The sequence below is a fragment of the Raphanus sativus genome, chromosome 6 (genome assembly GCF_000801105.2).
Source record: "Raphanus sativus cultivar WK10039 chromosome 6, ASM80110v3, whole genome shotgun sequence".
Classification (NCBI taxonomy): domain Eukaryota; kingdom Viridiplantae; phylum Streptophyta; class Magnoliopsida; order Brassicales; family Brassicaceae; genus Raphanus; species Raphanus sativus.
Genome location: NC_079516.1, coordinates 39094093 through 39106658, shown reverse-complemented (window position 1 = coordinate 39106658; position 12566 = coordinate 39094093). Strand labels below are relative to the sequence as shown.

Sequence of the window (12566 nt, the reverse complement as noted above, 5' to 3'; positions counted from 1 at the left end):
GTAGCTCACTTTTGTCTAATTTATCTGCCAACTTTTTATTATCAATGAAAATTAAAATTGGACGTACAAAACGAAAAATAATGATGAATAAACATAACTGTATTCTCTAGAGGTGGATTCAATACAAAGTTAATAAGCATTAAACACCAAGAGAATTATTAAATAAAAAGAAATGAAGGTCCGTAACTCTTGAAATTTTAATTTAATAAAAGTAGAGCAAAATAAAATCAAAGAAAGGAGAGAAGCTCGCGTCACAAGTCAAGTCTATTCTGCTTTGGCTGCTGATGCAGCAGCTTGACCTCTTAGACGACCAGTTCTTTTCGCAGCAATGAGACCAACCTTCTCACCAGCAGATTTATCGCGTCTGACCGTACTGGCGTGACCAATGTGCTGGACCTGGTGGTTTCCTCCTCCGTGAGGATGCTCGACTGGGTTCATAGCCACACCACGAACTATAGGCCAGCAGTTTCTCTTGACGCGGTACTTTTGGTATGTGTTGCCTGCCTTGATAAGTGGCTTTCTCTGTTCTTCCTCCACCTGCAGGAAGCTTAATCCTATTATATGACAATAGTATTATCCATTAACCATACGAAACAAGCTTACAGAATCAATTCACATAAATAGCCTGTGCGACAAGTAACGTTGAGAGTATTTTGACCTAGTGGTGTCATTAATAGCTTGTGAGACCTAAGCGGAAGTACGTTCCCGACAGCGAGAGTCGCCTTCTTACCACAGTTAGAGGAACTGTCCCGTGTACATACCTTCGGCGGCGAGAAATAACTCCTTTTGCTTCTTGTAACGGAAAGGATGTCGGAAATCGACGCGAGCTAAAGGAGTGCCACGTCCAGGATCGTGGATGATCTCCGTCACAACACCCTTGAGATACCCATTTCTCTCGCCGTAATCGAGGCTACGGAACTTGGCAGGACCCTTGCGGTGGTGAGTGTAGGACTTGAAGACGGAGCCAGCCGCACCTCTACGTCGAGCCCTAATCACACGACCCATGACCACGCAGTTTTAGTTCTTCTTCCTTTTGCTTTCTGCGCAAGGCATTAATATACTATTGCGCGAACTATGTTTATATAGCGTTTTCTTCTTGGAAACCTTAGTTAGTACTAGTAGTGAGTAGGAGGGGGGTTTCGTATTGGGCCTCCATGCAGCGTCGTTATATGCAAACTCAGTTAAATTAGCCACTTTGATTGACATAATGAGAAGAGTTGGTTACATAATAAAACACTTTTTGTGTTTTGTTCACACTCCGAGATACATTTTGCTTGTAGCATACTTTCTCTTGTCGTGTAGTATGTGATTAGACAACAATACCCATATTGAAAACTGTGGCGGTTTTGTCTAATCCTTGTTTCTTAGGATGCATTAATGTGTTAGGTTTATTAATAAAAATGTTTTATTGTTTACCGTTGGATGGTGCAGAGATACTTACAATCCAAAAGCCAAAATTAAAAATTGGGTGGGAAACTAAACATATATACGACATCAGTTTTATGTCTTTTTCAAATGTATTTTGATTTCCCCTAATATATTTTATTTGTTATTATTTTGTATTATGGTAACTAAATTTGATATATAATATATACAGTAAATTATAATTTTTCTTCTTCTATGTTTTGAGATCCATATGTATATATTTATTTTGATACTTTATTTTTTATAAAATTTAAAATTAGATTATGTGGACACAACATTGTGGACAATGTGTTGTGGACGGTGCAATTTAAAAGAATGTATTGTGGACTATGCAATTTGAAAGAATGAACTATGGATGGTGTGTATGTGGAAGTGTAAGTTGGTTAGTATAGGTGATAAACATGATCAAAACAACTAACCATTTATAACAATGACATTGAAAAGAAAGACATACTAATGTTGTTCCTTTAAAGGAGAAGAACAACAATTAATCTTATAAGACAACATCACTTAAAACAACTTAACATTGATGGAATAGTTTTTGATACAACAAAACATAGATCAATGAAGTTGTTCCTAATAAGTGTGTGGACAAGGGAGGTGTGGACATGGGAATTGTGGATAGAAGAGTTGTGGACAAGGAATGTGTGGACATGGGGAGTTGGGAATAGAAGACTTGTGTCTACATGGATGCCTTAACATTGATGGAGTAGTTCTTGATACATCAAAATATAGATCAATGAAGTTGTTCCTAGTATGTGTGGAAAAGGAAGGTGTGAACATGGGAAGTTGGGGATAGAAGAGTTGTGGACAAGAGAGGTGTGGACAGAAAGAGTTAGGGATAAAAGAGTTGTGGACAAGGGATGTGTGTACATGAATGCCTTTGACAAAAGCATGTACGAGAAGGGCTGTAGAGGACATGTCTGTGGAGTTGAGCATCATATTTGAAGACCGTACATGTCCAATGTTCAACTGACAAAAGCATGTACGGAAGGGTTGTAGAGGACGAGTTGTGACATGGGGGTTGGGTGTGGACGAGTTCTGGACACATGAATTGGGTGTGGACGAGTTGATACAACCTCAAGCGATTGACGATGTTTTTGGGTTTGTCTGCATATGGAAGTCAGAAATTAAAATTGTAGGGTTTAAAAAAAATAAAAACCGAACCTTGCATAATGAAGTTCTCCGGAGAGATTGGCGCGAAAGAGTAACATGGATTACTAAGTCGACGGAAAAGGTGTTAAATTGACAAAAAAAAAAGAATTAGAGTTCGAAACTCATCATTAGATGTACTATTAAACGACTCAAATAAAAAGCCACAAACTTTACCACAATTTGCAATAAAAAATTCCAAAATTCAGCATAAAAATATCTGCTTTACCAGTGATTCAAAATTGTTTGAAACTTTAATTACAATATACAAAGTTCGGAACTGAGGGAGAGAGAGGATTTTCCATTTTGATAAAACAACCATGTGTTTGATTCACTTATAGATATATACAGTAGGGACGACGGCAAAGAAACGTCTGTTACCAAAATTTACTCTAATGATATGAGTCAGTTTTTTCTTTTCTCAAATTTTTATTTTTTATTCTTTTAATTCCTCAATAATAACTGATAAAAAAGAAAGAAGAAAAGACAACTAGAGAAGATAAAAAATAACGAGAAAGGGAAGAGAAAAGGCAACAAGAGAAAAGTTTGACTGAAGGTTATAATGGACATTCATCAAGGAAAATATGTGTCACAAGTGGAAAGTGACCTTTTATGTTATTACAAACTCAGAATGTGTCTTTCTGAGTAAATTTTTCTAATGAGAATGGGAAAAGTGCTACAATAACACTTTCAAACATTCTTAAATAGTAACCTATTTTCCATGAATACCAATGTTTTAATTTTCTACTAAGGTTTAGAAAATAAGATTACCTCTACTTATTTTAAAATGTATATTTGCCATTTTAAAGGAGTTTGATAAATTAAATGTTATGGTAGGAAGACATGATATCCAAAAAAACAATTCTCTCATATAGTTTTTTTTTAAAAAAATTGTCACAAAATAGCTCTCAAAAGATAAAATGACTAAAATAGTCTTGTGATTTTTAATTTTTTTTTAAAGTTTGATACACCAATTCCAAAACTCACCCATTAAGTGTAAACCATAAATCTAGATTAGTAAAATCAAGTGATGTAAATGCATAATTTTATCATTTAATAAAATCTATTTTAGTTATTTTCCTTTATGAAGATTATTTATATGAAAACGAACTAAAAATGACTATACTAGAGAATTTCTCTATCCAAAATATACATTCAAGAGTCAAATATATTAATATGTGAAATTACAAAAACTAAAAATAAAACCATGAAAAGTAAAAAACCTATTTACGCACTTATATATTATGTCATAAGAACTAAATTCTAAATAGTATAGATTCTGACAATTCCTCAATTCTCAATAAAAAATAGTAAACCATCGATTTTCAAATTAAAAATTTGAAAGCATGAAAAAAAAAATTTGAATTCAAAATGAGCTTGATTTTTTTTGTCAGCAATTCAAAATGAGCTTGATAAACAAATATCATATATTTTCTTTTTACTTTTTGGAGACAAATTCTTTTGTAAAAAGAAAAAAAAATGTGGAAACACGATAAACAAATTAGTTTTTCGATATTTGTGATTATCTAATATATTATAGGTCAACTTATTGATATGAATGGGTGCATGTGCATCATGTAAGCAAAATATAACAAAATATAATTTGTTATTTACATGTCGGTTACTTACATGTCGACGATCAAATATAACAAATAAAGTCGAACGAATAGTTTTGGGAATATTATTTCAGAACTCGTCAGGTATATACGTGAGTATAAACGCGACACAAGGATCGCTAAAAGTGGTTAATTAACGTGACCGGTTTCTTGCAAAGAGCCAAGCAGCCAATGGGACTAACGGCTTCATCTTCTTCGTCTGCTTCTTCACCATGACTTGGTTCTTCTTATTATCTTTGTTCTCAATGACCTTCGTTAACAACGGTGGATTCGAAAACTTCACCGAACGCCTACTGTTCAGACGTTCCTCATCATACACTTCATTTTGATCAAGCGGGTTCATTTTAATCTCGGTGATGCTATCAGGTTCCATAACCGTGGATTGCTCTATGAATTTGAGGTCATCTTCAACTTGAGGGTGTTGTTGGAATTTTTTGAGCGAATGATTTAGCTTTTCCTTTGTGGTTTCAAGCTCTTGTGTTAGGGTTTCGAGGAGCTGAGACAAAGCCTTGTTCTCATCTTCAGCTTTCGTTAGATTCTCTTTTGCTTCATCCAACTCAGCTTCTATGCTTTTGCTTCTGAAACCACATTACTATCTCCATTGACTCTCTAAGCCACACGGTCAGAATATTCATTGCAACAATGTTAATTATTGATACATATACTGTATATACATATATATATATATAATGTATATGTATTAGGTAACTGTTATACGTAAAATATGTATGTGTTTATAGTTTTATAACCTCTGCGGACTTGTTGACGTAATTATCTCCGAGAAGAATTCTCTCGCCGAAGAGAGTTACAGCCTCTTTAACAGAACGGAAAGGAGCTCCAGTGTCGATCTTAGCGCGAACCATTGCAGTATGCAGCTGGTAAGGGTTGTTTTCTTGCTTTAGTTGTATAAGTTTGTGGTATATCTTTAACAAAAAAAAAAAAGTCTGTGGTATATCCCATGACTAACCATATTTTAAGCTTTTTTATAAAGAAAGAAGCATCCCCCTCTCAAATAAGTTTGCAACTGTTGGTTGGTTGTTGTTGCTGAGACGGATGGTGACTAGATTAGAGTATAACTGTACGTTATGATTAAGATCATGTAATGGTCATTTTGTTTTTAATAGAGTTGAAATCCCAGTAAACGACAAACATGATTGGTAAGTTGTTCTTTTTTGTTAAATAGATTGGTAAGTTGTTATAATTTTCAACTTGCTTTTTTATTTTAATAGAATAGATAGTTGAAAATGTCTTTGCGTTTACTTCACACAAAATATAACTTTGGGTAAATACAAGTAGAGAGGATTGTTGAACGTCCTTCGGTTTCCATGTGTTCTGTTAGTTTTCTTTAACTTTTTTGCTACTACCAAATAATCAAAAAAATCTTCTTTGCGACAACGACGTTTCTCCTTATTCGTCTCAGCAGTAATTGGCCTCAGAAATTACAAGTGAAAATTTGTTTACCAGATTACACTTTTGTGACCAAATACGAATAATTAATGTAACCTCTGACCGTCAATGGTTATTGGGTGTTCTATACCCGCTCATTCTGTCTATGGGTTCCATTCAGTGTAATGGTGTGCTTTGTCTTTGGTTTAACATGATATCACGAATAATTTTTCGATAAATAAAATATACTTGTACTACTTCAGTTTAAACATTCTGAAATATTTTTTAGATATGTAACTGAAAAATAAATACATTTATAGTAATATATACAGTTAAATCAATTACACTAAGGCTTTTACTACATATCAAGATGTTGTAATTAATTGCAAACACTTTTTTTGCTAATTAATTGCAACCACTTCAATATATATTCTCTTACTTCAAAATTGAATAATTTTAAAACTGAACTGAATTTATAAACTTTTTCCAGTAAATAATTAAATGATAAGTACAAAAAACAAACAGCAAATATAATTACTTTATTTTGGAGTAATTCTACATTTGTGATATTTTGGATTTGAAAAAAGAGTAAATCCATTTTTTACTTTAAAAATAATTTAAAGTAAAACATTGAAAGGAACTGAAAACACGTTTAGAATATTGTATAGACGTAAGTTATTAATATTTAATTTTTAAATGTATCCATAAGTTAATAACAATTTTGTATTGGTTTTTAAAGATCTACTCCAAAGCTTTTTTTGAATTTTGGCTTGTGTTTAAAAAAATTTCAGATAATTATTAATAAAATATTAACATAATTTGGATTTATAATTTAAAATAAATAAATATTAAATAGTTCCGTATTCTGAAATGTTGATGAAATGTTATCGATTTGTGTGTTTTGTTGATCTGATTCAAAAAAAAATATTGTTTATTCGTTCTATAACTTTAAAATTAATGTTAAAATAATGTATTATTGGTTTCATGATATATAAATCCTAGTTAAATTATGTGTTCTTTAATTATCTAAACTTACTTATAAAGTTAATTTTACAATCAAATTTGAGTATGTTTCAAAAGATACTTTTTTTGCTAATACAACAACACAAATCCGAAAAAAGCTTCTGGACTACAATTTTGTTGTTGTTAGATTTAAATCACATAATCTTCAAGAGTACAATTCACACACCATCAAAAAAATCAAGATGTTGACTAACTGCTAGTGAAAAACCATTCACTAACCACATTTTGGTGGTCAGTTAGTTTCCACTAGATGATGAAAAGTGACATGTTGATCTAGATTAGGGATCTGTTCTCTTCTAGTGTAAAATTACTATTTCTCTATGTGGTTAGGTAGCGTGGGTCTCTAACTTCTACATAAAACAATAGAGCTTACTTGTCATTGTTAGACAGGTTTGCAGAAGATTAGTCGAGATTAGTAGGTTGGGTCTTGATAGACCGAATATCCTTGATTAATAAAAAAAACATTCACTACAAATCTGATCATATATCTTCTCTCCTCAACCGGATTCTGTAACAATAGTAAGTTTTTTTTTTTTTTAACATAACAATAGTAAGTTAGCAACCCAAGTATATGATGATCTGGAATTTTGATGATCTGGATTTTGTAAATTTGTAACCCAAGTATATGATGATCTGGAATTTTGTAAATTTGTAACCCAAGCCCGTACCAGAACGATTTCTCATCACGTGGATCTTCATAGACCACAACAAGTTGTTAAGACGTGGCTTTTCTTTTCATCGTTAGAAAAACGAACGACTACAATTCGTCATGGTGAAAAAAACTTTAATCTCAGACGTCCATGTCATATAATATGTTGAAATCTAGCAAAGATAATAACAATAGATGTTTTAAAGTTTATTACAAAAATATAAATGGATACGCACGTAGTTAGTTGAGTTACATGTCTTCTAGAAAGAGAGGAGATAGAAGCACCGTGGTAGGTAGCTAACGATCTCTTCATTCGTCAGTCATCACAAGCTTTGAAAGGTTTTCCCAGCTACCACGCACTCTCTTCTCCTCTTCTTATATATTCATTACATATTCTCTCTCATTTTCTTGTTCATGCATTCTTTTTACCGTTTTGTAATTTAATTATAAATGGCTCCAGGAACTCTAACCGAGCTTGCCGGAGAGACTAAGCTCAACTCTAAGTTCGTCCGGGACGAGGATGAACGTCCCAAGGTTGCCTACAATGAGTTCAGCACGGAGATCCCCGTAATCTCTCTTGCCGGAATCGACGATGTTGGTGGGAAAAGAGGAGAGATCTGTCGTCAGATCGTTGAAGCTTGTGAGAACTGGGGTGTTTTTCAGGTGGTCGATCATGGAGTGGATACTAGTTTGGTGGCGGATATGACTCGTCTGGCTCGTGACTTCTTCGCTTTAGCTCCTGAGGAGAAACTGAAGTTCGACATGTCCGGTGGTAAAAAGGGAGGATTTATTGTCTCTAGTCATCTTCAGGTATGTATATCCACCATCCTTTTGTTTAGTTTTGTCACCTTGAGTGGTCTTGAAATCGAGGTATTTAAGATCCTAACATTTTTCTACTATAATTATTTATTTTGAAGAGTTACTCTGACCTTAGACCCATATGTCCGCAAACTGCTAATTATGTTCTTGTAGTTAAATACGAAATAATCATTATAAATGCAGGGAGAGTCTGTTCAAGATTGGAGAGAGATCGTGACGTATTTCTCGTACCCGGTGAGAAACAGAGACTACTCACGGTGGCCGACTAAGCCGGAAGGGTGGGTGAAAGTGACGGAGGAGTACAGCGAGAAGCTGATGAGTTTGGCTTGTAAACTTCTTGAGGTTTTGTCTGAAGCTATGGGGCTTGAGAAAGAGGCACTTACCAATGCATGCGTCGATATGGACCAGAAAATAGTTGTTAACTATTACCCAAAATGCCCTCAGCCTGATCTAACCCTCGGACTCAAGCGTCACACCGACCCCGGAACCATCACTTTGCTGCTCCAAGACCAAGTCGGTGGTTTACAAGCCACACGAGACGATGGGAAAACATGGATTACGGTTCAGCCTGTTGAAGGAGCTTTTGTCGTTAATCTCGGCGACCATGGCCACGTCAGTAATTTCTCAACGTCTCTCACACTCTGTTTTTATTTTATTCCTTTGTGATTTTTGACTTGGTCCAATTAACTTGCATGTCTCTCGAAGTATCTGAGCAATGGGAGGTTCAAGAACGCTGACCACCAGGCGGTGGTGAATTCCAACTCGAGCAGATTATCAATAGCCACGTTCCAGAATCCGGCGCCGGAAGCAACCGTGTATCCTCTTAAAGTGAGAGAAGGAGAGAAGCCGATCCTGGAGGAGCCTATTACGTTTGCGGAGATGTATAAGAGAAAGATGAGTAGAGATATTGAGCTGGCTCGCCTCAAGAAGCTGGCGAAAGAAGAACATGACCACAAGGAAGCTGGCAAGCCTCTCGACCAAATCATCGCTTAGACTACTCCTTGTGTTGGCCCCTTGCTATTGTGTTGGTTCTGTTGTGTAAGTTGGTACTGAAGTTAAGTTATGTCATGTTGGGTGAAATTGTGTTGTATCTCTTTTCTATCATATAGAAATAATGATAATAATGTCTATGACGCAAAAAATCATATGCCACTAATGTCAAAGCATTATCGACACCAACTTTCAATACTGCCACGGATATACATTTCACCACCATTGGAGTTCTCTTTGTACAATGGTAACTTGTAGGGGTGGATGATATAGTATAAAGTATTTTTTAGAGAGTTTTAGAACATATTTAATATGTGTGCTTTTAAGAATTGATCTTCTTCTTTTTTGTAAACGATCATTTTTATTTTAACTTTTGGGGTAGATACACACATGTGAAATTCCCAATGAGAATTGCGCTTACCAATCAACATCACGAAAGGTTGTTGCGTTCACATTTGAAAAATAGTTTTTTTTTGGTCGGCAATGCATCCAAACCCGCGCGGGATGACTATTTTCATCAATTAATTAATTATTTATTTTTAGTCAATTTAGGCCACGTGTGCTGCTTACTTCCCTTGGAAATTAAAACTCAACCCCTTTTTTCAGTTTCCAAAAATTTTCTCATTCTCAAGTAAAAATTTCATTTTCAATCAACGACGCGGCGAAAGATGAACCCTCCTCACGGCGCCGCCGACGTCAAGCAACGACAGGCGATGTACCCCGAAATCGATCAATCCATTCCAGATAACCCCTTCGCCCAGACGAATCCTTACGCAGCGTCTTCCCCTAATCTCTATCCTCCCGTCTCATCATCATCGCACAATCCCAACCACGGAGACTCATCCCCGTCTGCTCCGCCTCAGGCGACGGAAGAAGTTCTAATCCGCGTCCCCGGCGCCATCCTCAACCTCATCGACAAATCCTACAGCGTCGAGCTCGCGTGCGGCGACCTCACCGTCGTCCGAATCGTCCAGGGAGACAGCATCGTCGCCGTTCTCGCCAACGTCGCCGACGAGATCCAGTGGCCGCTCACGAAGCGCGAGGTCGCCACCAAGGTCGACGGATCGCACTACTTCTTCTCCATCCACCCGCCCAAGGAATCCTCCGGATCCGATTCGGATCACCACGACGACGAGATCTTGAACTACGGGCTGACCGTCGCTTCGAAAGGGCAGGAGAACGTGCTGCGTAGCCTCGATCATGTTCTCAGGGACTACTGTTGTTTCGCGGAGCAGAGGATGTCGGAGAAGGGGGAGGAGGTGCTTGGGAACTCGATGGCTGCTGCGACTTCCCCCGAGGAGTTGAAGGGTGAGAGGAAGGAGGTCGTGGAGGGTCAGTGCGCGGCGTATTGGACCACGCTCGCGCCTAACGTTGAGGATTACAGTAGCAAGACTGCGAAGATGATAGCGTCTGGGTCGGGTCAGCTGATCAGAGGGATACTTTGGTGTGGGGATGTGACTGTGGAGAGGCTTAAGAGGGGGAACGAGGTTATGAAGAATAGGCTGAGCCGTGCTGAGAAGGAGAAGGATGTTAGTCCTGAGACGCTGAGGAGAATCAAGAGGTATTGTGATGTTTAGTATCATTAGAAATGCCTCGGAATCTATTAGGAACTATAATGGGGCTTGCTTATGGTAGTGTTTCTTGAAAGAACATCTTGTGTGCTTGCTTGTGCTAATTTCTGTATTTGGGGTTCTTGTGTAAAGGGTTAAGAGAGTGACGCAAATGACGGAGAAAGTGGCGACTGGTGTTCTTTCTGGTGTTGTCAAAGTCTCTGGACTCATCACTGGTTCGGTGGCAAACTCGAAAGCTGGAAAGAAGTTTTTTGGCCTCTTGCCTGGAGAGATCATTCTTGCATCCCTCGATGGATTTAGTAAGTTGATTACTGTTTTTTTTTGTGTTCTTTGATTAACCATCCATGCTTGGAGGCTCATGGAAAAACTTCTTGATCTTGAATTTCATTGCTTTACAATCATGTTTGCTTATCTAAGTTTCTTTCTGATGACTATTCCCATAAATTTCGAAGTTTTTTTCTTTCTTTTCGAATAACATTTTCCATATATTCCTTGATAAATATACGCTAATAACCTCTGGAGCATTATTCTTTTGGGGATATCTTAGTGGAAGTTGCCAAACGTTTTGTAAAATTTGGTTTGCCTTATATGCAGAATCCTCTTTCGTCTTTAGTAAACCATTTGGCTTTTAAATTGGAGGGTTCTTCATCATGAATAAATATGTCTTTTTTCTTCTCCTTTTTTTGTGATCTCTTCCACTAATCTGTGATTTACATTTTTAACGTGCTGCTTCTTTTTTTTGAGGCACATGGCATCAGTAACCTTGTGCCTTCTTTGATTTCTGCAGGCAAGATATGTGATGCTGTTGAAGTGGCTGGAAAAAACGTCATGTCGACTTCATCAACTGTCACAACGGAACTCGTCGATCACAAGTATTGGTTTTGATTTTCATATGAAAGCTACCACATATCTCGCAGCAAAGAGTGATCTTTAGCAAATGATCAAAACTGGCTTAGATTTTTAATGAAACCTCATGGATTTTTGCAGGTATGGAACAAAAGCAGCCGAGGCTACTAACGAAGGGCTAGACGCAGCAGGACACGCTTTTGGAACGGCATGGGTTGCTTTCAAGATCCGAAAGGCACTTAACCCTAAAAGTGTCTTAAAGCCTTCAACATTGGCCAAATCTGCGGTCTCTGATTTCAAGGCTAAGAAAGGCTCCAAGTAACAGTCTTCTTGAAACAGTATGTATATATATATAAAGTATTCGTACTTGCATTTAGTTTATCTTTTTGGAAAATTATATATATGATGAACTACAAATGCATTATACATTTTCCGGTGTAAATTGTGATTCTATGTAAAACTATGTACAAACAGTTTCTTCTTTTTTTCTCTCACTATATATTATGTTTAATCCTAATCTACCCTTCGGGAAAACAAATTACATATTTATATCAGCTTTGAGAGTTTATAATAAAAAGCTTGAGAAGCTATTTCTGAAAGAATAATAAATTCCCTTTCAGAAATTCTTACACAGGGGCACATGTATTTTAGAATTGGTTAAAGATTTCTTCAATAAATTAAATACATCATAGTTTAGATTATCAATGAAATAGTTTTTATGTATATATATATATATTATTTTTGCTTTTTAATAATTCACAAAATAAAATTATCTATGTATCAAGTTCCGTTATGCATAAGTTTAAATGACACAGTACTCTTATTTTATAAACTTTTTTTTTGAAACACTCTCTTATTTTATAACTAATTTTTTTAAAAAAATTAACACATAAGTTTCATAAAAATTTGGTGGAAACTTATGTACAAAACTCTCTCAACCTAACCTTCGCTTAACCTAGCGCCGCCTCCAATCTCCGGTGCGTGTGTTCCGTTTAAGCACGGCCGGAGGGTTCCCTCCTCTTTTCTTCTTCTCTTTGCTTTGCCCTTTCTCTTCTCTTCTTCTCTTCATGCGATATGGTGGTCATCCTG

General features: G+C 36.4%; 4 protein-coding genes across 4 annotated transcripts; 2 read left to right on the top strand and 2 right to left on the bottom strand.

Moving 5' to 3' along the window:
• Positions 1–26: 26 nt before the first annotated feature.
• Positions 27–1169, bottom strand: LOC108808464 (60S ribosomal protein L8-1). Its single transcript, XM_056989803.1, is given in 4 exon segments — positions 27–519; positions 521–601; positions 603–737; positions 739–1169. Coding segments are annotated over 4 exon segments (738 nt in total). The 5' UTR covers positions 1006–1169; the 3' UTR covers positions 27–264.
• Positions 1170–4172: 3003 nt separating this feature from the next.
• LOC108810224 (WEB family protein At3g51220) lies at positions 4173–5253 on the bottom strand. The gene is given in 3 exon segments (XM_018582352.2): positions 4173–4778; positions 4781–4802; positions 4943–5253. Coding segments are annotated over 3 exon segments (588 nt in total). The 5' UTR covers positions 5057–5253; the 3' UTR covers positions 4173–4326.
• A 2258-nt stretch (positions 5254–7511) lies between these two features.
• LOC108805892 (naringenin,2-oxoglutarate 3-dioxygenase) lies at positions 7512–9445 on the top strand. Its single transcript, XM_018577879.2, has 3 exons — positions 7512–8061; positions 8254–8682; positions 8776–9445. The coding sequence occupies exons 1-3, from the start codon at positions 7702–7704 to the stop codon at positions 9061–9063; spliced, it is 1077 nt and encodes a 358-aa protein (XP_018433381.1). The 5' UTR covers positions 7512–7701; the 3' UTR covers positions 9064–9445.
• A 222-nt stretch (positions 9446–9667) lies between these two features.
• On the top strand, positions 9668–11994 carry LOC108805868 (senescence/dehydration-associated protein At3g51250). Its single transcript, XM_018577842.2, has 4 exons — positions 9668–10621; positions 10764–10930; positions 11419–11503; positions 11619–11994. Exons 1-4 carry the CDS (start codon positions 9729–9731, stop codon positions 11797–11799), a joined length of 1326 nt encoding a protein of 441 aa, XP_018433344.1. The 5' UTR covers positions 9668–9728; the 3' UTR covers positions 11800–11994.
• Positions 11995–12566: the final 572 nt, after the last annotated feature.